The sequence below is a fragment of the Peromyscus californicus genome, unplaced genomic scaffold (assembly GCF_007827085.1).
Source record: "Peromyscus californicus insignis strain IS unplaced genomic scaffold, ASM782708v3 Scaffold_16__1_contigs__length_79575227, whole genome shotgun sequence".
NCBI lineage: Eukaryota > Metazoa > Chordata > Mammalia > Rodentia > Cricetidae > Peromyscus > Peromyscus californicus.
In genome coordinates, this window is record NW_026294458.1 from 18,112,456 (window position 1) to 18,138,422 (window position 25,967).

The 25,967-nt window shown below is 41.1% G+C and overlaps 1 protein-coding gene across 4 annotated transcripts in view; it reads right to left on the reverse strand.

Moving 5' to 3' along the window:
- Positions 1–794: 794 nt before the first annotated feature.
- Positions 795–25,967, reverse strand: part of Opa1 (OPA1 mitochondrial dynamin like GTPase) — a 79,569-nt gene continuing 54,396 nt past the window's right edge. For all 4 annotated transcript variants that reach the window (XM_052740589.1, XM_052740590.1, XM_052740591.1 and 1 more), the window contains 4 exons: positions 25,250–25,343; positions 24,742–24,852; positions 4,983–5,057; positions 795–4,011 (listed from right to left, as the gene is read on the reverse strand). In XM_052740589.1, the coding sequence (XP_052596549.1) occupies positions 4,993–5,057; positions 24,742–24,852; positions 25,250–25,343 (270 nt within the window). In that variant the 3' untranslated portion in view covers positions 795–4,011; positions 4,983–4,992. The remainder of the gene's footprint in view (positions 4,012–4,982; positions 5,058–24,741; positions 24,853–25,249; positions 25,344–25,967) is intronic.

Here is a 25,967-nt window from a genome sequence, read left to right on the forward strand (position 1 = left end):
ACAGTTTGTAACCAATATAAGTCTCTGTGTTTACTTGGTCGGGTCTGAGTGGCTGTGGGACTAGCAGGTGAGAGAGATTTGTCCTGACTGTGGGCCAGGCAGGAAAACTCTAGCTACAGATCTGCCTGCATCTGCCTCCTGAGTGCTGGGATTCCAGAAGGTACCACCGCATCTGGTCATGTTTCTAATTTTTAAGGTGGTAACTCAATTCTGCCATTTTAGGAAGACAATTGAATGACTTATGAGGAACATTTTTCTTACCCCTAATTTTATGAACTGTGTTCCCCAGGACAAAGGTCATCTAATTAGTCTTTATAATGTTACTTTTTAGCCTCTAACAATTCTGTAGTTCTTGCAGGTTAAGACCTTCCAGTTTTCTGCAAATGTCTAATTAGTCTAATTAATGTACAACCTGTGACCAACATATTTACCACAAGCTGGGTATACATTTTTTCTAATATAATGAAACACACTTGCGTTATCCTTAGCACACTGTAACTATATTAATTCCTTAACTGAATAAATAGGCTAAAAGAAAACAAATTGTTCGACTGAATCTTTAGTAACTAAACTCTTCACTTTTGGATAAAGATTTGGAACTTGAATCACAGAAAGGACAAAAGTTTGAATTACAACAAAGGATCTTATATTTGCTGACTAGAAATAGTCTTTCTGCACCTTCTCCCAGGGTTGACTTCACCGAGCACACAAGTTTGTAGGAGGGTTCAACACTACAGTACTCTGCACAGCTAACCACCAGTGAGTTACTTTACAAGCATCACTCAGGAGCAAAGTGTGGTGGCAATGGGAGATTTTAATCAGGACGGAGAGAAGGGATCTTTACAGCTCCCTCCAGGCCTCAGTTAGTTAAGCCCCTTAGCAAGCCTCCGGTGGGACTGAACTCGTCAGCATCATTAATGGAAGCGAGGGTCACAGCAGCACAGTGTAACTAGAAAACTGTCCTTTTTTATATTTTACCCAAGAAAATACCAAAGTGTTTTGACAAATATCAAGACAGGAAAAGAAGCATCAGCTGAACATGGATTACGACTGTGAAATGCAAGGTCCATGACATTCAAGCCTTCTGAGAAAAGCCACTCTGAAAGCTTCTTAGGTCACGGATTTGGCCATACTATGGGGCCAAATCACGACCCTTGGTACAGAGGCCTCTCTTCCTCATTAAAACAAAGAAAATGGAAAAGATGCTCTCCAATAATAGAATTATAATTTCACTTCAGTATCTTTTAATTACCCATCTACACAAATGACCTTAGATTAAGCACAGGCAAATATAAGTCGAAGTAACATTTACATCCAGTGTACGGTTTAAAAAAATAATACAAAGTCCATTCACAGTGCACATGAAGACATGGTTAAGTTTTAAATATTTAGATATCAAATAGCCATGATGTTTAGAAGGTAAGCATATTTCTAAGCACATTTCTACTTGCTATAGCATTTGACAGTCTACCATATGCCAGCGTAGAGGATGGAGATACGCCAGCACCGTGATTTCATTTACTGGAAAGAAAAGGATACCATGTTCCTTTTATCAGATAAATACATCTGAAATAAATAAATACAAAATTAACTAGAAATTTGACTGTTAAGTCTACACTCTTAATTGTATTATTTTTGTTTTAGAGACAGGGCCTCCCTGCGTAGCTCTGGATTGCCTTTAACTCATGATAGTCCTGCTCTGCCACCCGAGGGCTGCGACTACTGGGGTGTGACATCCCAGAACTGCACAGTTAGGAAGTCCCACTTGCTGTCTCCCCATGCACTTTCACAGCGTCCATTTCCACTTGGTTCCTAGGTCATCCGTGGGCGTCCACTGACTACGGCCTGGAAACCGCAATCCGAGGGACTAGGAGTAAGACCCAGGAGGGCTGGCCGCTCCCCCTGGAGTGGCAGCCTGGTCGCTGGGCGGGGAAAGCAGCAGGCTTGCTTCCTCTGGTTCACGCTGTACACAGGCTGGGGATTTATAATCGACATCCCGACCAATTCGGTTTGCTTATCATCTACTTGAAATCCCTTAGTTCTCCAAACAGAATTTCGTTCACTCCTTCTTTGCAAATTTGGATGTGAAAAACAAATGATTTCTTGTCCAGTTAGACTTTAACTTCTGTACATCAAGCAGCTGAACTAGACAGGACACACAGGGTCGACTGCTGGACTGAACTTCATTTCCTTTCCTAGCTTCTGCATTTGATAAATACCTTGTTTTTGAGAGGTGTGTGTGGAAAGACATGTTTAGCATGAAACCAGATTAAAAATAACCCATGGGGATGTGAAGAATGACAGGGATTTTTGGTAATCTCCTTTTAGGTTGAGGTTACAAATACTGACCCCCTCAAAGAAATAAAAGTTCTCTTTCCCTAAAAAACAAAAACAAACAAATGAAAAAAAAAAAAAAAAAAAAAAACCAAGTATACAAAGGGATACAATGCCTAACATCAGATTTATCCTGCTGGCCTGAGCCAGAGCCTACAGCCACAGTTAGGTTAACATGGCTTAGGGGGACCATTCCCTGACCCCTGCGTGGATCAGCACAGGGCTCTACTTAGCTCCTGTCACTAGGGTCCCACACCTAAAAGAGACACAAGGCACCTCAGCACTCGTGTCCTAGGAAACGGTAGATGCTGCTCTTCACTGCTGAGAAGAGTACCTCAATTTCTTATCTGATAATTTAAATAAAATACTTACTGAATTTACAGTTTTGGGAATATTTTGCCTTCCATTCTGTCAGATTTTCAGAGAATCACAATGATCAGTGTGTGTGTGTGTGTATATATATATATACACATACATATACACACACACATATATATGTATATATATATAAAAAGTATGTGTGTGGGTAGAGAATTGTTACCAAAAAAAATTCCAAGAAAACTGGTTAAAAAATTAACTGTGAAATAAAAACTGCAACACTGGGCATTTTTACCAGCACAATAAAGCCTTAGTTTAAAAAAAAAAAGGTAGCAAATGAAAAAGATGTTTAAGTAAAATATGGCATATTTGTTTCCCTTAAAGTCTTCTAACCAATATAATTTTAACACATGAAAATACTGTGAGGGTTACTACTGTAACTGAACTACAATGAATTAAACAGAATTTTCAGCTTGAAGAGGGGTGGGTCAATATTCTCCCACGTTAGAATAATTTTTATTTAAACTAATGTATGAAAGCCGTGATGCAGTCCTTCCCTGATGCCGTTTGACAGCACTCTAAATGAAACTGGTCAACTGATTACCTTTAATCTTCTCCATCTTGGGTTATAATTCAATGGCTCTGTCAACAGGAGAGCCCCTACTATTACTATAAAGCCTGACGTAAAGCTCACAATAATCAACAAGAATTAATTACAAATGGATACAGAGAGTGTAAAATCAGCAACCGAGGTAAGTTGCTGCTATCGGCTTCCAAGGCGAGTTTTCTAAGCTGGCAATGGAGGGCTGATATTTCTCTCATTGAATACACATTGAATTATCCAACACAAGTTAACCTGTCTGAAGTGTTCTTTTACAAACCAGCTTTCTGTCATGTGGTGAACATAAACTGAATTATTACAGCCAAACAGTCCTGGATACAGAACACTGCAGACAGATGACGGCCTAGCAGGCAACCGTCACCATATACACAATTTATGTCTTTAAAAAAATTACCGTAAGTTTTATTCCAAAGCAACTACCATTATATGTCTGATGACATCCACAATGAATCCCATTGGTGCCACCGTGAATAAGACTCGAGAGATAACCTCCTCATCTTTGAGGAGTAAGTCTAACGGCCATGCCAATTATGTTTTCCCAATCAGTACAAGCACATAGACTGTGGGCGCCATTTTTGCTGTTCTTCTGGGGTTGAAGTGCCTGTGACACACGTATGTTATTTTTACCCTATGACTTTATTTTGCATTGAAAAGGTAGAACAGGAGAAAGGAGGCAGGACAAAGACTCTGAAGTTTTCCTTCTTCGAATGTATGCAGAGGTGATTATGAGCATGATTCTGTAAAAATAAATCCATTAGATAAATTCAGATTTGGCAAGACAAATGAAAAGACTTAACTTTATCATAGCTTAATTGTTCAAATCTGTTAGATTTATTAAAATATATTATGTAAATAAACGTACACTAGAGTTCATTTCTTTTTTTCTTCAAATTTTTTCCCTAACATTTATTTGTGTGTGTGTGTGTGTGTGTGTGTGTGTGTGTGTGTGTGTGTGTGTGTGTGAAAGCCAGAGGACAAGAAGAGTCAGTTCTTGGCTTCTATCTTGTGGGTCCTGCGGACTGAACTCAGATTGTCAGACTTGGTGGCAAGCTCCTTTACCTGCTGACCCATCTTGCCAGCCCCAGAATCCATTTCTTTCTTTTTCTTCTTTTGAGAAGAGCTTCTCTAATGTATCCCTGGCTGGCCTAGAACTTACAGAAAAGTGTCTGTCTCTACCTCCTGAGTGTGTCGCCACACCCAAATCCTAGAATTCTTTCTTAAAACATTGGAACTAATGCACAGAAAAGCAAAACTACTATTCTGAGGTATGCCACACATGCGGAAATTACAATGGAGAATACAGTCTAGTTCTCCTGGTGAAGAGCTTCAATGAGATGGATAAAGAAGCTCTCTAAGTTGAATTAATTACCTACTGTGAGCACAAGGGTAAGACAAAGACAAATGCAGGTCAGTTTTTCAATGTACAAAAGGATTCACCCACGTCAGAAAATCATCATTATAAAATATTTTCATTAACCTTGGTTCTGTCCGAAATGGGTTCTAGAGAACACTTAGTTTAGCCAGAAGGTAATCAAATGATTTAAAGGTGTGGCACAACACAAAGGAGCTGGTCCCGAGAGTCATGCTCACAAGAGGATCACGTCACAGAGAAGCAAGCCGGATGCTGTCACGCAGAACCAGGAATTATTAAGAAAAGCTTCCGAAACATGCTTTGTATTTAGTGCACCCCAGTCTCAGAGTTACTCACGTAGTACAGTCTACTTCTCCTGGTGAAGAGCTTCAATGAAAGCATCAAGTTTTTCTTGAATTTCTCTAACTTTCTCTGTGGAGATAAATACAAACACATTTACTTTTCAATGGCAGCAAAAATTATTAGAGAGAATTATTATTAAATCGTCTATAAAACTTCTTGAACTATTTGAGGAAGAGGAGAAACTCATTCTCATCAAACCCCCCGTAGTTCACGTCCAGGTGGTCAGAAGAGCAGCAAGCAGCCCCTTCCGGGAAGTGGAGGAGGAGGAGAACACTTGCAGACCCGCTGGGAAACTATTAATAAAGCTGTAGATGCTTACACAGAACAATGCCTGTCCGCCTACCCACAGAACTGCTTCACTGCATTCTTAGATTCTTCCAAGCTCTATCAAAAAACGATAAGGCTATTTTTAGGAATTAATAAGCAGAAATGGTGGCTGATGTCTTACCCAGCACGTGGGAGGCTGACTGTGAAAGGAATACCAGCCTGGGTTGCACCGTCAGACCCTACTATCTCAACAACGACAGCGAGAGAACAAAACTGTCCCCTTGTCTGGAAAAGGACCTTTTAAAAGTAATGTGAAGTTACCAGAAGGTCAGGCAACATCACCACGATGAGATGCATACTTCATTTATAACTTCAAAATGCCAAGAAATAAAGGCAAAGGAAACTGGGGAATATTTTTAACATATGAAAATACTTTTCTAGGTATGAATGTGAAAAGTTAAGAAATATAAACAACCACTGAAAGTAGATTTGTATTTATTTGAATTTTTATTTTTTTTGTTTATTGGATTCCACATACCACCTTTAATTTTTCTCTGAAATGTACACTTCTTCCACTAATCTGTATGTATTGCTGCTGACTCAGTCATGGACCTCCTGTCTGAGAATATAGTTACACTAGGCAGTATGAGAAATGCTTCCATCCCTTCAACATAACTTATCAGTGGGAATTACCAATTGATGGGAGCCGTCTAGTTCAAGGCTGGTGACCGAGACGAGAGTCTGGCAAGCATCCTACTCTCTACTCAGAGGAAAGATCATACAAGGCATCTCTAATGGTCAACATTTATATCTTCCGTGATTAAACAAGCTTTATTGGAAGATATAAATTTTACTAGCAGTGTGCACTGGCGATGAGTGCCCAGCCAAAGGAAGGACGGTCCTTCTGCACCTTCCACAGCACTGTAGAACTCCAATGGCGGCTACTACAGTCCCATACAAGGAATGGTGTTTGCAGATGTTCTGTAATTTAGTATTTCTAATTCTTGGTATTATATTAAGAGTAAGAAAGTATGTGGAGAAGAAAGCTCTATTGTTTTGATCAAACCACTGAGACAATCTATTAACAGTTAAGGCAAGGGTGGCATTTCCTCCTTCTACAGATGAGTGAACCAGAGAAGCTAAGACAATACCAATCTCTCTCTTATAATTTTAAATTTTGTGTGTGTGTGTGCATGTGTGTGTTGTTAGGGAGTGTTTAGTTAGCCAGAAGACACAACAAACATTCCATTGAACTAAAGCTCAGTCTTCTCTTGGGCCACTCTGGGCTTCTGATGCCCCTAAGCCAACAGGCTAAGACAGGAATAATAGTGTTAGGAGGAATGATTGATCCGGACGACTGCTGGGGAAGGGGACTGCTTCTCTACAGTGGAGGTAAGGAAGATTATGTCTGGGATACAGGAGATCCTTTAGGACACATCGGTGTTACCATGTCCTCTGAGTAAGAACAATGGGAAACGACAACAACCCAGTCCAAGCAGATGACAAACGGCCCGGACCCTTCAGGGATGAAGGTACTGGTCATTTTTCCAGGGAAAGAATTAGCCCTGCTGACGTACTTGCTGAGGGTGGAGGAAATAAAGAATGAATAGTAGAGGAAGGTAGTTATGAATACCAGACACAAAAATGAAGACGGTAACTGACATTCATGCTTCTGTACTATTCTGTTGGAAGGACTGTGCATGTATGCATGCATATAAGCAGATACTCGTGCTTTCTTCCTCTCTATGTGCTGGAACATCAATGGAGATGATATCAGTGCTTAAGTGTACTACGACATCAACTGAGATATCAATTAGTGTTATCAATCTGTTTTTCATATTTGTTATGAGATACTCAAAGACTAAGCATTCCTCAAGGTGACTTTGCCACCTATTTTAAGAAAAACATAAGTGTGGTTGTAAGTGGGAAAGTTACATCATGTTAGGTAGAATTATAACCTTGTTACCGTCTTAATTTTGAAATTAAGTATGACATAAAGGGATGTGACTGGGTGTCAAGTTGACAAGGGCAGACTTGTGATGGCTAATCTTGGTTGCCAACTGGACACAACCTAGAGTCACATGGGAAGAGGTAACCTCAACTGAAGAATTGCCTTGGTCAGACTGGCTTGTAGAAGATTTCTTGGTTGATGATTGATGTGGGAAGGCCCAGCCTACTGTGGGTGGCACCATCCCTAGTTAGGTAGGCCTGAGCTGAATAAGAAAGGAAGCTGAGCATGAGCCAGTGAGTAAGCCACACGGCAAGCCAGTGAGCAACATTCTGGTCCTTTACGGTTTCTACTTCAGGCTCTCGCCTTGACTCTCAATGATGGACTGTGACCTGGAAGTGTAAGCCAAACAAACTTTTCCTCTCCAAGTTGCTTTTGCTTAGAGTGTTTTAGCACTGAAACAGAGAAGTAGAGTACAATACTTCCTGAGTCACCGTGCAGGCCCTTAGAACTTCAATCTGACTTTTCTGGAAGGCTAGCTTCCATTTCTTAATCAGCAGCCAAACTAGCAAACATATTTGTTTTTCCAAATGAAGACAGTCTTAGTTTTACAACTAATTCATTTAGTTGTTTAAAAACAGGTGATTTACAAAAAAATGAGTATTTTTCAGAGTTTCGTATACATGCAGATCTCTAAATCATTCTTTAAAAGAGTAGAAGAAAAGAGCTTTTCAAATTATCTCACAGCAGTTCTAGAGCAGGTGATCACGGTCTTCATAAAAACCAAAACAATAAAAACCAACCAAAACCCCGCCGAGCTTAAAAAGCATAACACCAGGGAAATCCCACAAAGGCATTTCCAGCCTCGGCAGCCTCTGATCACTCCCTGGTGGGCAGTCTATTTGGGAATGGCATGCCATATGCAGAAAGAATAATCCAATTTTATTCCATACATAATCTGAGTGTAAGTGGGCAGCCACAGGGTTAGTTTGCCAGCCTCTGCCCCACCAGCGGCCTCCATCCTCCGAGGAGCGGACTGACCGGAGGTGTATGGTACAGCGGTGTCACCCGCAGCAGACAGGTCAGAGCAAAGAGCTATTTGTATGAAGAGACAGAGCCCCACTGAGGAAGGTGTCTAATTCTGTCAGGTCTAAAGGGAAGTCCAGTTTTTAGAAAATAAAGAGGTAAGCAATATTTTTTCCCTAAATGAAAGTTATGGCACTATTTAACACAAAAATACAGACAATTCTAAGTTTCCCTTAAAAGGTTACGCTTTTATGAACAGTTTTACAATTGTAATGTCAGGACATGGTATTGCCTTGCCACACCACCTTAAGAATGCCCCAAAGAGCATTTGAGAAGTAATGGAGGTGGGTAGTACGAGGAGAGGGGATGGCTGACACCAGGACAAAGAGCGGTCAGCACCAGCATCGCTCCCACCCTAAAGAACTTCAGCTGACTTTCTCCCCTGTGAGGGGGTGCTGCTAAGTGCAGCTGTGAGCTCTTGGTGGGTCCTCCACTCTTAACTGCTCAGCTGCTTTCCTCCAGTCCCAAGAGATTCCTCCTTAGTCTTTAATCCCAGCACTGGGAGGTAGAGGCAGGCTGATCTCTGTAAGGTTCGGGGCCAGCCTGGTCTATAGAGTGAGTTCTAGGACAGCCAGGGCTACACAGAGAAACCCTGTCTCAAAAATCCAAAAACCCTAAAACCAAACCAAAATGAAACAAATAAACTAAACCCAAAACCAAACCAAAAATCAACCAACCAAACAAAATGCATTCCTTGCTTATTTATTCTCTTACTTTCAATCAAAGAATGTCTACTCTTTTGAAGTGATTTCAAATTTGACATTTTGAAATGTCTCCTTCAGTCCTGTAGGCATCCCTGCTAAGGATGAGCCCCGCTCCCCTTCCTCTGATCTAGAAACACACAGGTCTGCTGCTTCACGCCGAAGCAGAGGAGCAAGAGAGCAAACAGCACTGTCTCAAGTCTACTGGAGTACCGCCTTCTGTGTAAAATAGGATACATTTGGTAAAAATCGGAACCGAGCACAAATCAGCACAGCCAGTTGTAAAGCAAACTCCAGGTTCTCTCCAATATTTGGATTAAATATTCACATAGAGAATTCTTATAAAATCTGTGGCCTCTTTTGATAAATGAAATGGCCTCAGGGAGGGCTTAACTATTCTGTTACACAGTTCTACATGGAGTGAATTCGGAGACTCGCTCCCATTTACCCAATGTTTACTTAAAAGATGAGCCGTCTCAAACATCAATTCATTGTGCATCTTGATTGAGTCATGAATATTCCCATAATCCTCAACTCATAAACCGCCAGTCTCAGTGAATGATGCTCCTTCTCTTTTTTCTTCTCTTCAGATGACTTGACACCCATTCACATTTTAGGTCTCTTTATCCCCACATGAAATGGCACTGCTCTTCTCAGAGCTTTCTGAGTCTTCTGATACTTGCTCTAAGAGTCCCCAGTACAGACTAATCTGTAATTAGGTTTTGAATACACTGACTGCCAAAAGCCCTAACCTGGGAGAGGGTTCACTTCAGTGGCTAATATCAGTTTAGAACACGAACAAAGAGCCACCCACAAAACACTGCGCTGAAACAACCCTTAGGCGTCGTTTGATGTCTTTAAAGAAAGCATGAAGAAATTAGCTGAGGAACTAACACGATGCACTTTAAGTAACCCATGTACCCAAAGATTCAAGCCACCTAACAGCTACCCCGTCAGAGGCTGCACGAGCACTCTAGGCTAGGCTTTAGGACACCTTGTGGGTGAAGTTCTTCAGTAAAGGGCTGTTCAACGAAGGGCTGGGAATTCCTGGAACCTTTCTACCTTGGAGCTCACTTACTGCTTCTGAAAACGTTTTCTGTTTACTGCAGAACTGTACCATGAAATACTGACATAGGCAATTACTTGAGAAGATGGATAAAGTCAGCAAATTATTCTGTTCCAACAAATAAAATATGACTTTAAAAATGTTATAGTTTGTCTTTCCTACTTTTCTATTTTTAAAAGTACATTTTAAAAGGTACATTTTAAAAGGTATTTTTAAAAGGACAACCAGAACTGTGTAGCTCTGGCTGTCCTGGAACTTGCTCTGCAGACTAGGCTGGCCTCGAACTCAGAGATCCTCTTGCTTCTGTCTCCCAGAGTGCTGGGATTAAAGGCGTGCGTCACTACTGCCCAGCACTTTTAAAAACCACTTTAAGGCAAGGTAAACATTCCTATCAGGCTCCTTTGGTGGATACAATAGAACCTATTCATATAATTTCTAAACGTTTTGAAGTCTATTCTCCAAAAGACTTTGGCATGACCACAGAGCAGCCTTGCATTTAGGTCTTATAGCTGTTAGACTCTGGAATCTTCCTAGATGGATGGTAATACTAATTTCAGCGCAGCTACCTATGAATGATTATGGGTCTGTCTTAGTCAACAACAAAGAATAGTATCATTCAGGGTGTGGCCAGTGTCCGTAGGTATAAAACGTTAACTTTTGATTATATCACACTCACTGAAAGGCTGTGCTGCTCAATGAAAGAGCTTGTATGTGGGATGGAAATTCATCTACTTCTTGAGATATATTTTATCTTTGGACAAGCCAAATTAAAAAACTGTGTATTTGGGCAATATTGTGCCTTCTCCCAGGAGTGCTATACTACCAGCCCACACCGAGGACGGGACACTGAAGACCCAGGGCCGGGACACAGCTTAGCTGGTAGAGTGCTGCCTCACCTGCAGGGAGCCCTGGGTTCCATTTCCAACACTGCATAAATCAGGGGGAGGTGCAGACAGGGGACTGGAAGTGCAGCCACCTTTGTCCTTGGGCTACAGAACCAATTCAAGGTTAACCTGGGCTACCTGAGACTTACATCACCCCCACCCCTAGAAACCGAGGGTCCACTCTGAAAGGACTGAGGAGAGACATTTCTATCAGGTGTGTGTAGCAGATACATCCATCCTTCTCCTGAGCTAAAGCCGTGTGGTGGTCTGGTGGCCACAGAACCAGTTATCCAGCCTTACTTTCCACTGGGCCCCGGCACTTTACGTCTAGGGAGTATACAGGGCCTTCTGAAGTATGTACCTGCAGTGTTACCAGCCTTAATCAAGTTCCACCTTTGTAGAAGACATTCAGAGACTCACACAGTCCAACAGACTATTCTAAATGTGGTCCTTTTCTGTTGCTGATGCTTTTAAAATCATAATTTCAAAGCATTTTGCAGGCAATGGTGGAAATGTTAGTATCTGTCTGTCACATTCAACCTTTAGGGAATTCTTTTTTATGGAAGGAAAAATTATTTACATTGAATTCTTTTCTTTTTATTTTAAAACTTTTTTGAAAAAGGCTTGGCTATGTAGCCCAAGTTGGTCTTGAACTGGCAATCCTTGTGCCTTAGCTTCCTGAGTAGTGTATAATATATATATGCCACCCCATGCTTTGCTATGCTCAATTCTTAGAAAAGCCAACATTAGAAGTATCTATAGCACTTACTTTCAGGACCAGAAATAACAAAAAATAAGCTGTTATGGCATTCATGACCATCATTTTCTAGTAAAGGCCACAGAATCTATCATGAGGTTATAACTGTCTAGTGTGAGTCATTTTTTTTGTGTCCAGCACACAAAGTATTTCAAATTATATCAGTTCACATTATGATAACAAAAATTTAAAGTTATTTGATATTCTAATTTATTAGTGATACACTGTTTTCTTTTTTCCTCTAATAGCTAAAATATACTTTGTCAAAATGAATCATTGTATTTGCCCATGTATTGCCAGTGTAGGAAATCTAATATCATATTTCAAAGAAATACTGACATAGGCAATTACTTGAGAAGATGGATAAAGTCAGCAAATTATTCTGTTCCAACAAATAAAATATGACTTTAAAAATGTTATAGTCTGTCTTTTCTACTTTTCTCCTATTTTTAAAAGTACATTTTACTTTGAGTTTTGTTAAGAGGAAAGCTGAAACATTTTAAGAAAAGAAAAACCACCCAGGCAGCCCTTAAAGAGCTAGGGCATCATTTATCACTTGCAAAGACAGATTTATAAGAAGAGGGCCCCTTCTGTTCCTTTAAGAGTGCAAAACAGATGGGAAGTGAATGGGTAGTCAATAGGACAAGGAAATGCATGGGAGGTGCTGCTGCGTGCATGTTCCCAGCGTAAGAAAGGAGGCCAAGATTGTAACTGCATGACCGGGTCCTGGAGAGGGTCTTTCTTCAAGCTGTTCCAAAGACAAACGTTGCTCCTCATCCTGCTGTCAAACTGTTATAAATATTGCTTTGTCAAAAGACCTTCAGGACCGAAGCTTGAAAAAGGAGTTGTAGCAGATAAATGAATCACGGGAACGAGTCTCAAACAGCTCATTAATGTAATTTTAAGAATAGAAGAACAAATATAAGCTCAGAGAGTGTAATTCTGACTTAGGAATTGAAAGCTTTAGTCAAGCTTATGCTGAGATGAAATGAAAAATGAAATACAAGTTATAGCTCTTAAATACGATGCTCCATTAGGCAAAGTCCTGTCCGGCTTGTTGGAAGTACAGTGCCTAGGAGGTCTAGTTACTAATACAAGTTGACTTTTCCCAATTGGAAATGCTTGGGACCAGAAATATAGATTTCTGCTTTTCTAGTTGAACTCTCCAAATCTAAACATCTAAAATCTAAAACGCGTCCAAATCTGAGAGTCACAGAGTATCACGTGAGCACTCAAGTTTCCGATCTTACAGCCTTTGAATTAGAAGTGTCTGACCTGTACTGGGGCAGTAAGAGCAAGAGGCGGGCAGATTACAGTGATTCAGAATTGATGTCACCTACTATATAAATTAGAAGTCATCCTCAAATTTTAATTACACTTTCTTTTCCTCAGCTGCCTGACGTGGGTGCTGGAATCAAGCTCAGGTCCTCCCTAGGAGCAGTACATATTCTTAACCACTAAGTCATCTCTCTAGCCCCAAATTCTGTATTCTTTTTTTAAAAAAAAAAAAACAATTCATATTTTAATTAAAAAATAACAGGTGTGTGTGTGTGTGTGTGTGTGTGTGTGTGTGTGTGTGTGTGTGTGTGTACAGGGAATATCCATGTCTAGATTCTTTTGTTTGTTTTTGTTTTTTGAGACAGGGTTTCTCTGTGAAACAGTCCTGGCTGTCCTGGGACTCACTCTGTAGACTCGGCTGGCCTCAAACTCAGAGATCCACCAGCCTCTGCCTCCCCAGTGCTGAGATTAAAGACATGCGCCACCCCCACTGGCACAGACTCTAGATTTTGGACGCTTTGTTTCACTAAGAAACAGGCTCTGAAACACTTACTAACAATACAAACTAAGAAGCCAAACTACAGGAACTGTGTCGACAGTCCTCACCAGCAGAAACCAGACTCAAGACAAACAGGATCACCAAGCAATGCTAAAAAGGTATCAGAGCTAACAGAGGAAGCTCAGCTTTGCCATAAACATTCATGTAAATGGCTAAGTTATTAATTCAACGAGTATCCCTTTCTAACTATGAGCAATGGGAGGACCACCTCTCAAGTCTTGCACAACTTTAAAAGATGGTCTGTGAACTGTACAAGCATGAGGGACAGGTGAGTTTGAAGCAGGACATAGAATCCAAAATAAGAAATGATGCAGTTACGTGGAAAAATTCTCTATTTCTGAATAGAGTATGTCACCGCTTTCTCTTGATTTTAGTAATCCATGGGAAAAATTTCAGTAAAGATGAAATTAGGAAGAAACAAGTAGATCCCGAGAGAAGCAGGGCAGCAGGCAAACTTTTTTTTTCCCCCTGAACATAAGAGAATCAAGATAAAAAGTGGTTAGTCTATAAAGAAGGGCTGGTCCATTAATTATAAGATGGAAATAGTTGGGCATCCCTGGAGAAGGAAGACAGGATAAGGCACAAACACATGCAGGAAGGCCAGGGTCCTGAACAGGCGGAGGACTCTCAAGGAGTGACCATTAGTACACCGTATGCTACAACATGGCCCGGGATCCCACGGCTCTATAAAGTACCTGCTCAGAGCTTTTAGCTGTATCGATGCTGCTTGTTCTCTGGATGAGTACTTAAAACTAAGTTTGTACAAAGAAAAGGAAGTGCACTACAGCCACCTGCCAGATGAGAAGCTCGATACAAGTGCTCTAACAGCGAGATCAAGGTGTGTGAGCACTCCAGGCTAACCCAGAGCCTGCAAGAAACCGGCTCTAGAAACGGCCCAAGGTCACTTCCATAGCCTATTCAGTTACAATGGTAAGGGTAATAATCTCTGGTTGGGGCATTTTTCATAATGTATATGTACTAGCTTTTCCTGATAATAATAAAAGAAGACTTAAAAATTAAAACCTAAATCCTGGTAGTATACCTGCTGGAACTGTTTAAAGACAGAGCTGTGTACACAGCTCAGAGTAAGAAGTTTTGCAAAAAAAAAGAGGAGATAAAAGATTAAAAACAAAATAAAACAAAACAATCTTGAATTCCTGTCCCAGAAAAGGGGCAAGAATTTATTTCACTTACTTAGGTGAAGTAAAAAATAGCAACCTTCTTCTACAATTCAAAATATTAAACTGGAACAGATCAAAGAGATGTATAAGGAATAATTAAAATGGACTATGGAAGGGGTAAGAGTGAAAGAACAATCTCCCTAAAGTGAACCTTCAAAGCAACACTTGAATACGTCCCACAGGACAAGTCAGATGGCTCAGGAAACAGAATACACTGACTTCCACAATGGAGGCGAGCCATCCTCATACAGGCCTATGCAATGTCTCCTGGTGATACTCCATGGAGACCTTCTCTGGAGAAATATCATATCATGTCTAGATTTCACCATTCCCATGATAGGGTAATTCAGATGCTGAAATTTTTAAGGGAATTTTGCACTGTATTCATTGGGAGGAAAAGTTTAGAAATATGATAGTAAAATATCATATATTTTTTATATCTTTTGGCCTTAACTGACATCTTCACCTACTCCAAGAATTGTGCTTTACACTGAGCACGCCTTTAATCCTAGCACTCAGAGGCAGAGGCAGGTGGATCTCTATGAATTCCAGGCCAGCCCAGACCGCATAGTGAGACCTTGTCTCACAAACCCAAGGGGTGGGGGGAGCAGTGTACTTCCCACACACTGGTGTAGGCGTCTCTAGTGGGTCTGTAACCCACCGAGCTCTCTTTTTCACAGTATCTGTTCATGGCTTGCTCAATTTTATTTTTTATGTACTTTCCTAAGTCAGCAGACTGTGGTGTGATTAGATTTGCATTCCCACTACTAGCTTCTGTTTTTTGCATTTTAGAATTGGAGAGAACACACAAAAACATAAAATTTGAAAAGGTAGGGCTGAAGAAATGGCTCGGAGGTTAAGAGCCCTGGCTGCCCTTCCAGAGGGCAACATATACTCAGGCACGAGGCATGCATATACTGCACTTACATACTGCAGGTAAAACATTTATATACATAAAATAAAATGATTAAAAAAAAAATCTTTAGCCGGGCGGTGGTGGCGCACGCCTTTAATCCCAGCACTCGGGAGGCAGAGCCAGGCGGATCTCTGTGAGTTCGAGGCCAGCCTGGGCTACAAAGTGAGTTCCAGGAAAAGGCGCAAAGCTACACAGAGAAACCCTGTCTCGAAAAACCAAAAAAAAAACAAACAAACAAACAAAAAAAACCCAAAAAACTTTAAAAGAAATTTTGAAAAAGATTAACCCCAACTTTAAATTTATTATTTCATTCTAATATTGCTCATTAAGGAAATGGTAAGCATTATTAGAAAGGGAGAAAAAACCCCAAATGTCTAGTTTTAAATATGTATACTGGCTTCCATAATAGTATATAAATAGAACTTCCTTTAAAGCAATGGTTCTCAACCTGTGGGTTGTGGCCCCTTTGGAAACCCTTTATCTCAAATACATTTACATTATGATTCATAATAGTAGCAAAATTACCATTATGAAGTAACAATGAAATAATTGTATGGTGGGGGCCACCACAGCATGAGGAACCAGATTCAAGGGTTGCGCAGCATTAGGAAGGTTGAGAAGCACTGCCCTAAAGTGATAAAGTGTGTTGGTGTGGTTATGCATACCTTTAATCTCATCACTTGGGGTTGGAGGACAGAGGCAGGCAGATTTCTGAGTTCCAGGACAGTCAGAGATATACAGTGACTGTCTTACAACAAAACAAACAAACAAAAATCCCCAATTCATAGATTATTGAAAGGAGCATTGTTTTTATTCTCATTTAGAATCACAGTCTCATTTATAATAATGAATTATAAATTATAATTTTAAAATATCTATAATAATTTAAAATTGCACTTAAAGCAATAAAGGAGATATTTAATAACAGTGTTGAACATAGCAGCCTATACAATATAAAGTAAATATCCTTTTAATTATACACCAATTTATTCCTCAATCGTGACCTTAAAAGAAAGAACTGGGCCATGAACAGTGTACTTTCACCTGAAGACTCAGTTTGCGTCTGCATGTCCTCATCAGTAACGGGAAAGCACACTTTGGAGGCCTCGTCCGGGAACTGTGTGTAAATAACTACTTCTCAAACCAGAGGTCTCTTCCTCAGGGTCACTTTACTCTTTGTCAGCTCCAGCAGTCTTTGGCTGGAACACAAAGCAGAGCCCGCCTCGCGCATGCAGACTCCAGGTAAAAATAATTCTTTACTGCTTCCCTCAGATGATCTATTTCACCTTAGTATGAGAAATACCTCACAATGGCAGAACTTACAAAAGTAGAGACTTTTACCCAGAAAAGATGGTTTCAAGAGTTACCAGTAACATAAAACAGAAATGCTTATTCTGTAGTAAAAAGTATTAATCTTTCCTTTTTACAAACATACATATATCTAGAAATTACCATTTCAAAACACTTGAATGCCAAAGAAAATGTGTTTCAATAAACTTAAATTCTTAATGTTAAAAATTATTAATTTTTTTGTATGTGAACCTGATGGGCTGGCTATTAGGAAATCACTGGGGGCCCATAAATCAGTGGTTTCCACACAGTGGAGCCAGACTACAAGGAGTAAGGGAGGTGTGGGTACCAGAGTGAATACAGCAAATGTGAGCTGCTCGCAAGGGATGAAACCGGAGCTTCTGGCGAGACAGAGAAGAAAGGTCTCTGGCACCTCCAGTCTCCCCCTTTGAAGTCTAGAGAAGGGCTAATGAAAGTCAGTATTAAGATCGTGATCAAGCATCCACTGACTGTGTGATATATAACACAGGCTACAGCAGTCATAAATGAACCAAATCATTCTGCTAGGGTGGGTCAATCATAACAGACCCGAGAATATTTTCTTGAAATGATTCTTTTGGCTGACTTACTGGTATGTAGTGGGAAGGCAGTATTCTTTCTGCTCAATTAGACAACTGTGGCAGTAGCTGAGTATGCTTCTAACCACCGAGGAAAGGCAAGTAAGCAGGGAGGAGGAAAAATATTGGTTTAGGTCAAATGATAATGACCTAGAAGAAGATGTGAGAAAGAAAGCGAAAGGAAAGATGAAACTGTACTGGGACCCAAGAAACGCAAGAGGGCTGAGAGAGAAAGGAGGACGGAGGTCTAGTCCTGACTGCTCACGTGCTCTTCCCCATTATTCTGATTGGACCTGGCCTTTCTCTGTCTTTTTAAAAGGCTTATTTCTTTTGATTTTAGTGTGTGTCTGAGTGCCTGCATGTGTGTGCGCACACCGCTTGTGTGACTGGTGCCTACAGAGGCCAGAAGAGGGTGTTGGATCTCCTGGAGCTGGAGTTACAGGCAGTTGTGAGCTGCTTGCTCTGAGTCGTGGGACCTGAGCCTGGGGCCTTTGCAAGAGCAATGAAGAGCCACCTCTCCAGTGCCCTCTTTTCTTCTCTGGAGCTAGGAACCTAAAACTCAGTGCTATCCTCTTCTTCCAAATGTGTTAAAGCTGACTTCCTTTGTTAAGTCTGCAGAAGGAAAACAGACATTCGACCGCATCTGGAGCTCAAAGGCTTAAATTCGTGACAGTCACATACTATGCCAACCAATGAAGAGAAAATTGCCTTGCTGTGAATAGAAGAACTCTCCAGAATACATGGGGTGGGGAAGTAAGTGATGGTGGTGAAGGATCACAGAGAACTTTCCTTTCATGCTACTTAGGGTCCACATTCAGAATAAAGTAACCCTTGTGGGATGGTGTTTACCCCCACATTTTCAGGACCACTGATCTCATCTGTGACAGCAGCAGGCACCAGCCAGATTAGAAACAGAAAGTTTCTAATCAACAATCAACAGAAACTAAATCTCAGGCACACCTGACATTTTTCCTTTCTAGATATACTAGAATAAAAACATTCCAGCTAACTATGCTTCTATTAGCTATGTCCGACCTGCTTTTTAATTGAGACTTTAACAAAACATGAAGAAATTCTTACAGTTATCCTATAAATTAGGATGGTGTTTGAGTCACTGAAAGCATCTTTGTACACCTAGGTGGCTTTGATAAATTTCTGATCTTGGGTTTACAAATGAAGTCTTAGGTAATTCTGTTGCTTTCCTTTTGTCATAATTTAAAAAAATGAACAAATACATGTGTTCTGTCATTAAGTAATATTACACCATGAACAGAGTTCTCCTAGCAAACGTGACTTATGTTGTTAAATACCTGGTAATTCAGAGACAAACCCTTGTGTCTGCAGTCTCTATGGCCAAGTGTTAGCGTCACCAGGGACTGTCACACAGCCTAAGACACAAAGATTGTCTCTTTGCTCTTTTCTAATTATCAAGAGAAAGCACAGGATGGCGGATAAGAGGAGACTGGGAATGTGAAGAAACACAAAGAGGAGCCCGAACAGCATTGTATACGCTCAAGAGAAACAAACTCCAAGTTTCCAGTAACAATTGCTTGCTGTCTGGGAGATGCTCAGGCATCAAACAATAAAGAACAGTCAACAGAGGCAAGAGGCCGAGCACGCTGCTGCTCTCCTGCTCTCTAATCCCTCTGAGCTCTGGTAAAAAGGCCAGCTGTTGCCACCTCGTGTAGGATGGAGGCAGTCAGCAGAGCAGATTAACTGGGGGCGGGGAGAGGGGATATTGCAAAATTCTAAATTAACAGCCACTTTGATTTTACTGCTTTTAACAGGAAGGTCATTCAACTATAGCATTACAATAAGTCTGCACAATGACAGCCAGAGTTCATTATTGTTTTTATATTCCATATATATTTTTATTTTATATTTATAGTGGTAAATGAGAAGGAATGCACAGAAACTTGGTGGAGAACATTTCAACACTCTCAATCCTGTTCAACCCAAACCATGAAGCTAGAAGGACAGCCAGTTAAAGTTGAAAGGGTTGGTATATCTCCTAGCTCAGGTATGGACACCAGCACACTGGAGAGCTCTTAGTATAGGGTCTGGGGCTGTGGTTCACTTGGGAGAGTTTGATAAGCATGGGAGAAGCCCTGGGGTTTTGGGCCTGGAACCCTTAATCAGAAGGTGAGAGCAAATCGCAAGTTGAGCGTGAAGTTCAAAGTCATTCTAGACACATAGCGAGTTTGAGAGCAGCACAGGGGTAGCATCTAGGTTTTGGGCAACTCTGATTATAGTGGGATCTGGCAGTCTGGAGACAGTTTACACGTCATATAAGATGCATGTTGGTGTTTCTTTAGCCAGATGTTTTCACAGAGTGAAAGCCTTAGCTCCAAAGCTTCTTACATGGCAGGAAGGACGGAGGACAAACTACTGTGTACACATCCCAATACAAAGAGTACACACGTACACACACACACACACACACACACACACACACACACACACACACACACACACACACTTTCCAAAGCTGTAATAAGTTAAAAAATCTGGGATCAGATAGTACGTGTTTCTAAGTCTCCATTTTTTAATCTGTAAAATGAAAAAAATAGCTACTTCAAAAGGCTGCAGTGGAGACCCCAGTGAGAACTTACGGAAAGCAGTTTTCTGGCCTAAGACAAGTGCACAAATATCAGTTCATATCCATCAACAACTAACTTCATGTTTTATTAGAGAGCCAGAAAGTTTATAACATAAACAGGAAAAGAATCCTTTCTAGGAACAAGCTGTCTAAATGCCTGCAAATATCCCTTTAATTCTTTGCTGACTCTGAATACACAAGGAATCAAAAGAATAACTTGGAGCCTGGTAGTGGTGGCGCACGCCTTTAATCCCAGCACTGGGAGGCAGAGGCAGGCGAATCTCTGTGAGTTCGAGGCCAGCCTGGGCTACAAGCGAGATCCAGGACAGCCAGGGCTACACAGAGAAACACTGTCTCAAAAAGACAAACAAACAAACAACAACAACAACAAAGCAATCCAAACCAAACCAAACCAAAAACCAACGAAGTATAACTTGTGTTTTAGTGAACAGGAATTAAGTAAAAGAATTTCACCCTGTACTGATGAAACTTTCCCATTGTTACTATTGCCCAGATATTCAGTTTTCAAGGTGGGAAAACAGAATCAACAAATCTCAGAATATAAGCACTCTTATTTTATATGGTGACAATCATAAAATCCAACGTTATAGGAGGGACAACTTTTGTCATGTCATAAAGGTATTTTAACAGAACTCTCTCCATTTTAATAGATGGGGCATACTGCTAAAAATTTCATAGGTAATCCAAATAGCTACCTTCACAGTCGCTACTGCATTTAGACACTGTAACAATCTGTTGACCTCTTACTACAGAATCAAGGTTCTCATGAAGGTCACAGTGGGCTGTTTATACACTGTGGAGAGACACCGTGAATAAGAATTGAGGTAGGAAGACAAGCTGTGTATCTCACTCAGTGGTCCATGAGGTATTCAGTCTTTTGACATCTTCACAGATTATGTCTATGAGTCTCACTTTCTGTAATGTATTTTCACACGACACTGATCTTTAGCTAGAAACAAACTTTCTTTTCCTGTTTTATCAAAAAACAAAACACCTGGCTCACAGAAAGGCTGTAACAACACTACAAACTGCTTACATCTCTCCAGAAACAGTTACTGTTACTAGGCTTCTTCACATCTAAATGTTGCTGTAAACTAGCTGGAAGCCAGTGCCTTTCCTTAAATGACCACAACCGAATAATGAAGCCTTAGAAACCAACGCGGATGTAGTACTCCTAAGAAACACCAGCCTGACTCTCTGACTGCCTGCTGATGCCCTTGGAACAGACTCGGTATTTTAGGTCCTCTGGCTGCTCCCAGTGTAGACTACTTCTTTAGTCTTGTCTAGTCTCTGATGCATTAACAACTGCAGGCCAGGTACTCGTTCTGCAGAGGACTCTTTACCTTGGCTTTGTCTGATGCCCCGTGACACTAAAGTAATGTGTCTTTAGGAAGAATGGCCTCTTCTCAGTGGCCAGTCCATACGGTGTCTTAGGATTTTGATTTGACCATACAATTCATGTGGTGACTGCTCAGTTTCTCCGTGACACTTACCTTTCACTTTAAAAATTAATAGCTATTTTCTTTGGAAACAATTTTTGAATAGGTATTTTCTTTTCTTTTTTAAAAATTATTTATTTATTTTTATTTTATGTGCATTGGTGTTCTGCCTGTTTGCATGTCTGGGTCAGGGTGTCAGATCTTATAGTTACAGACAGCTGTGAGCTGCCATGTGGGTGCTGGGAATTGAACTCAGGACCTCTGGAAGAGCAGTCAGTGCTCTTAACCGCTGAGCCATCTCTCCAGTCCCTGAATGGGTATTTTCTATTGAGATATTTTGAGAATATTCTATTCTTCACCACTACTTGCATTCCCTCCCGATATAATTCCCAACTCATGGATCTGTGTTTCACTCAATAAGCTACAATTTGTCACTATTCCAATATCCTGAGGTCTAGCCAGCTGCAGATCAAACAGTGCCTGTGTCATGTGACACAGACACACCACACTTCAAACACATCCTTACTTCTTACTCCAACGTGGTCCAGGCTCATCCTGTCCTTCCCACGCTCCAGCTATGGAGACCACTGTGTGTCCAAAGTCTTGGCTTCTCTCAACAAGCCTCCTCCCACAAGAAGTGGGCTCTATTCCCAATTCTTCGTTCTCCTAACTGCAGTTTCCCTGCTTTACTTTGGCAGAGAATGCTGCACGACTTACAAACGCACTTACAAACCATCAGGTGGTGAGCATCCAGAGTGATGATCGAAGGACAGGTCAATTACGACTGGCAAAACATGAATGTCACCAACATTTTAGTCAATTCTATGTGACACCATTCTTTACAATTTTGAACTTAGAGTTAAATCTCGACTGTCCCATACTATATCTTGAATGCATCTGCGATACTAGATACCTTGTTCGCTACAATACAGCTGTGACTAATAAACCTAGAGAGCAGTCTGGCTGGAAGCATCTACGACTATATTCCCAGTCCTCAGACCGAAGAGCAACAGTGAGGAAAGGCGCTTTCAGAACTCTCAACTCCAGGGTAGTCATGGCTCATCTCCCTTAGTGTGACTGATGAAGCTGAGTCATGGGTGAGACCCCTGCTTTTAAGAACATTATTTGGAACATTAACACCATAACTCTATTTGCACGCAAGACACAAATCACTTCATATGACTGCTTTCTTAGGAAAACTACCAGAACACGGAACTTAGCTTGACAGAGCACAGATCTGAGTTACTAGTGTACTTTCTTTAAATAATCAAATTACAACTGGAGAGTAATGGGTAACTGTATAGGCTCTATTACAAGTCATGAAAACGCACATTACTTTTCTGTCACTTAAAAATGTAGAGGCTGGTAAAACTCACTGAAGTAAGTCACAATCTAATAGTTATGTCCTGCAGGACACAGAATTGTACACACTGTGACAAGAACAAGCCTTTTCCTGTAACAGTACGGACAGCATGGGATTATGAGTCCGGACTTCCAAACGCTCGCTGGATGGACTTCCCTATGAATCACAACAGGCGTCTCACAGTAAGGGAGGGGCTCTGAGGACCCCTATGTACGACACAGCAAAGAGCGGATCAGCATGCACCCGGGGGCTTCTGCACAGCACAAACAGGAAGACATGGAAATAAATGAGATACATTAAAAAAGTAAAGAGAAGAAAGCAAGAGTGCCCAGGGAAAGCAGTGGGAGCTCAACAGCAGAAAGAGAAACCAGGATGAGGTGGTGCAGACGAGAAAGGGAGCGTGGCGCTGCAGCAGGGCACAAAAGCGAAAACCCTGCCTGCTTCCCGACATGTTCGTGACTGACCGCAGAACTAGACTCAGCTTACACACTGTTCCCAAACTAGAAACGCTTCTTCCCATCCAGTGTTCGCGTTCTTTCACGCCAGAGGGCATACAGAGTTAAGTACACTCTGAAAGGAAACCGTTTCATAAGCTCAGAGAAGGGGCACTTAGGAATATAAGGTAGACTCTGACAGAGCCCTGACTACCAACAGTTGTATATAATGTTAATGCTTCTCTGATCACCGTGGGCTCTCAAAAATCCAAGCAAGTCTTCATGCTAGGAACTAATCAGCCTTTAAGAACCAACCATGCTTCAAACAGGCAAGGTTGTGGGCCGGATGATACAGATGCATGTCCAGCCGGGGCTAATAGGATGTTGGCAGCCTGGCCCCACGATGCAGATCTGTGTGTGGTAACCTGATGCAGGGTGCTGGACTACAAGCAGGACAAAGCCTGCTCTGGCTTCAGGGAGAGGACTCACAGGAGGTGGGGAAGGGGCTGGGAAAGACAAGATGGGGAGTTCTGGACACAAAGGTCAGAGCACGAGCTGGGTGAGAGAACTCCCTGAGGAAGAGCAGTCTCTAACATGATGTCCCAGCCTGCAAGGTAAAAAGTGCATTGATCGGCACAGGGTGTAAGGCACTGTGCTGGTGATCTGGCATAGGACGGCCAAGAGTCCACGCTGGATGAAAAGACCGTTTTTGTGAGGAAGCGGGCAGCAAAAAGTTTGGTTATACATCACGAGGACTGATCAAAATAATAACTATGCTAAGGAGTCTAGAAGCTGGTTTCTCCCTGTCAGGAGTTACAAGTATGGGAAAGAGCAAAGCCAAGAAAGAACAAACCTGACAGGATTGGATACAACTTGGAAGCATTAGCATTCACTTCAGTCTTTGATAGACACACACAGTTAGGAGTGGGTATGTGTGTGTGTGCATCTGTGCGTACACACATACGCATGAGCACACACGTACACACCTTTCTACTGAGAAGATCTGGGAACTCACATAACAAGCGTATCTAGTTCTCAGACCTTGATTCCTAAATACCATTCTTTAAAAGAAAGAATGAATGAGCCTGAACACTGTGGTATGGCAGGACAATACTGAGTAAGAGATGAATGAGTCTAAGGATTAGATACAGTGACGCTCTGACTTTGGGACTTGCTAGGAGAAAAATCTTTATTCCTAGGAAACACGTTCAAGTATTTGGAAGTGATAAGATTTCAGGTCAATGTCGTATTTTAGCACTTCAGAAGAAAACAAGTTCTTCCTAGGGAGCTGTAACTTTTTTTAAGCTTGAGATCAGGAAGCAGGGGTGGGAGGAAGGAAGTACTTACTGAGGTCTTCAGCCAGCTGAACCCGTTTGCCGGTCAGCAATTTAATCTTCTTCTCCCCGTCTTCAGCAAAGTCTTCTAATACCTCTTTAACATTTTTCTCTAGTCGCCGAACTGTTCAAAGCAAATAAAAACCCAGAAGAGCACTGTTTTTATGAATGCACAGAATGAAAAATCCCGCATATAATGAAAACTCTATATCGCCATGTTAGCTCTACACTTGAACTCACATTTCTCACTTCCTAGTGCATTTGTCAGCACAAACCTGACCCATATTCTGAGGACCACATGTTCTATAGCCATAGCACTTAACAGACACACAGACTCCAAAAACACAGAGCAATGCTCAGGACGCCACTCTCTTTATCATAATTTTTATCTAATGGAAGTACATAAATAGCATCTCTTATCCCTACCATTTTCTAATTGTAATTTCTTTTTTATTAATATTTTAAAGCAAATTACAATTCTGAGGTTTCTAATTCAATCTGTGTTTTAGGAATTACCTTACCTTCAGTGTTTGTAAGCTGCTGTCTTAATGTATTGGCAGTGATAGCCAGCATACGCTGTATTCGCCAGAACAGGACCACATCATTGCATTCCAGCTGAAGTAGTAAACAGTTAAGATCAGATGCAAAGTTAAAAACAAAGCCTTTACTAAACACATAGAACTTACTTCCTAAGCTTTAGTAAAGACATCAGTGCTTATCTAATAATACATACATACATGTTTCCTTTAAGCTGAAATAAACCAGAAAAACACTTAGAAGCTTCAATTTAATAACAACACAGATTAGCAGAGCTTCTGCAAGGGCTATTTTAAAGAACTTCTGTTTGTAAGAAAGTGCTCGAAAGGCATCAGTCTGCTGCCACCTAGGGGTTACTTTAAAAGGTGTGAGAGCTATGTCCATTACAAGAACTAGTTCAAGAGTCCAGTGATGTGAGAAAAGAATTATGACACATAAAAAATACATAATAAAGTAGTTTTGCTATATGGCTCCCACCACACATGTGGTTGGCTATGCTCTACACACATCTTCCCCTTACAGAAAAACATAAAAATGCTTCAAATCACTCTGGGGTACACATGACTGCCCCCTTTCCCTTGCCCCTGATGATACACGTGGAAGTCAGTTATTCCTAAACTGGCAAATCTCTGAAAAGATACACTTTGAAGTCACACATTCTTTCCCCAGATGCTCAAGGACTTCAGGTGAACAGGAAAGCCC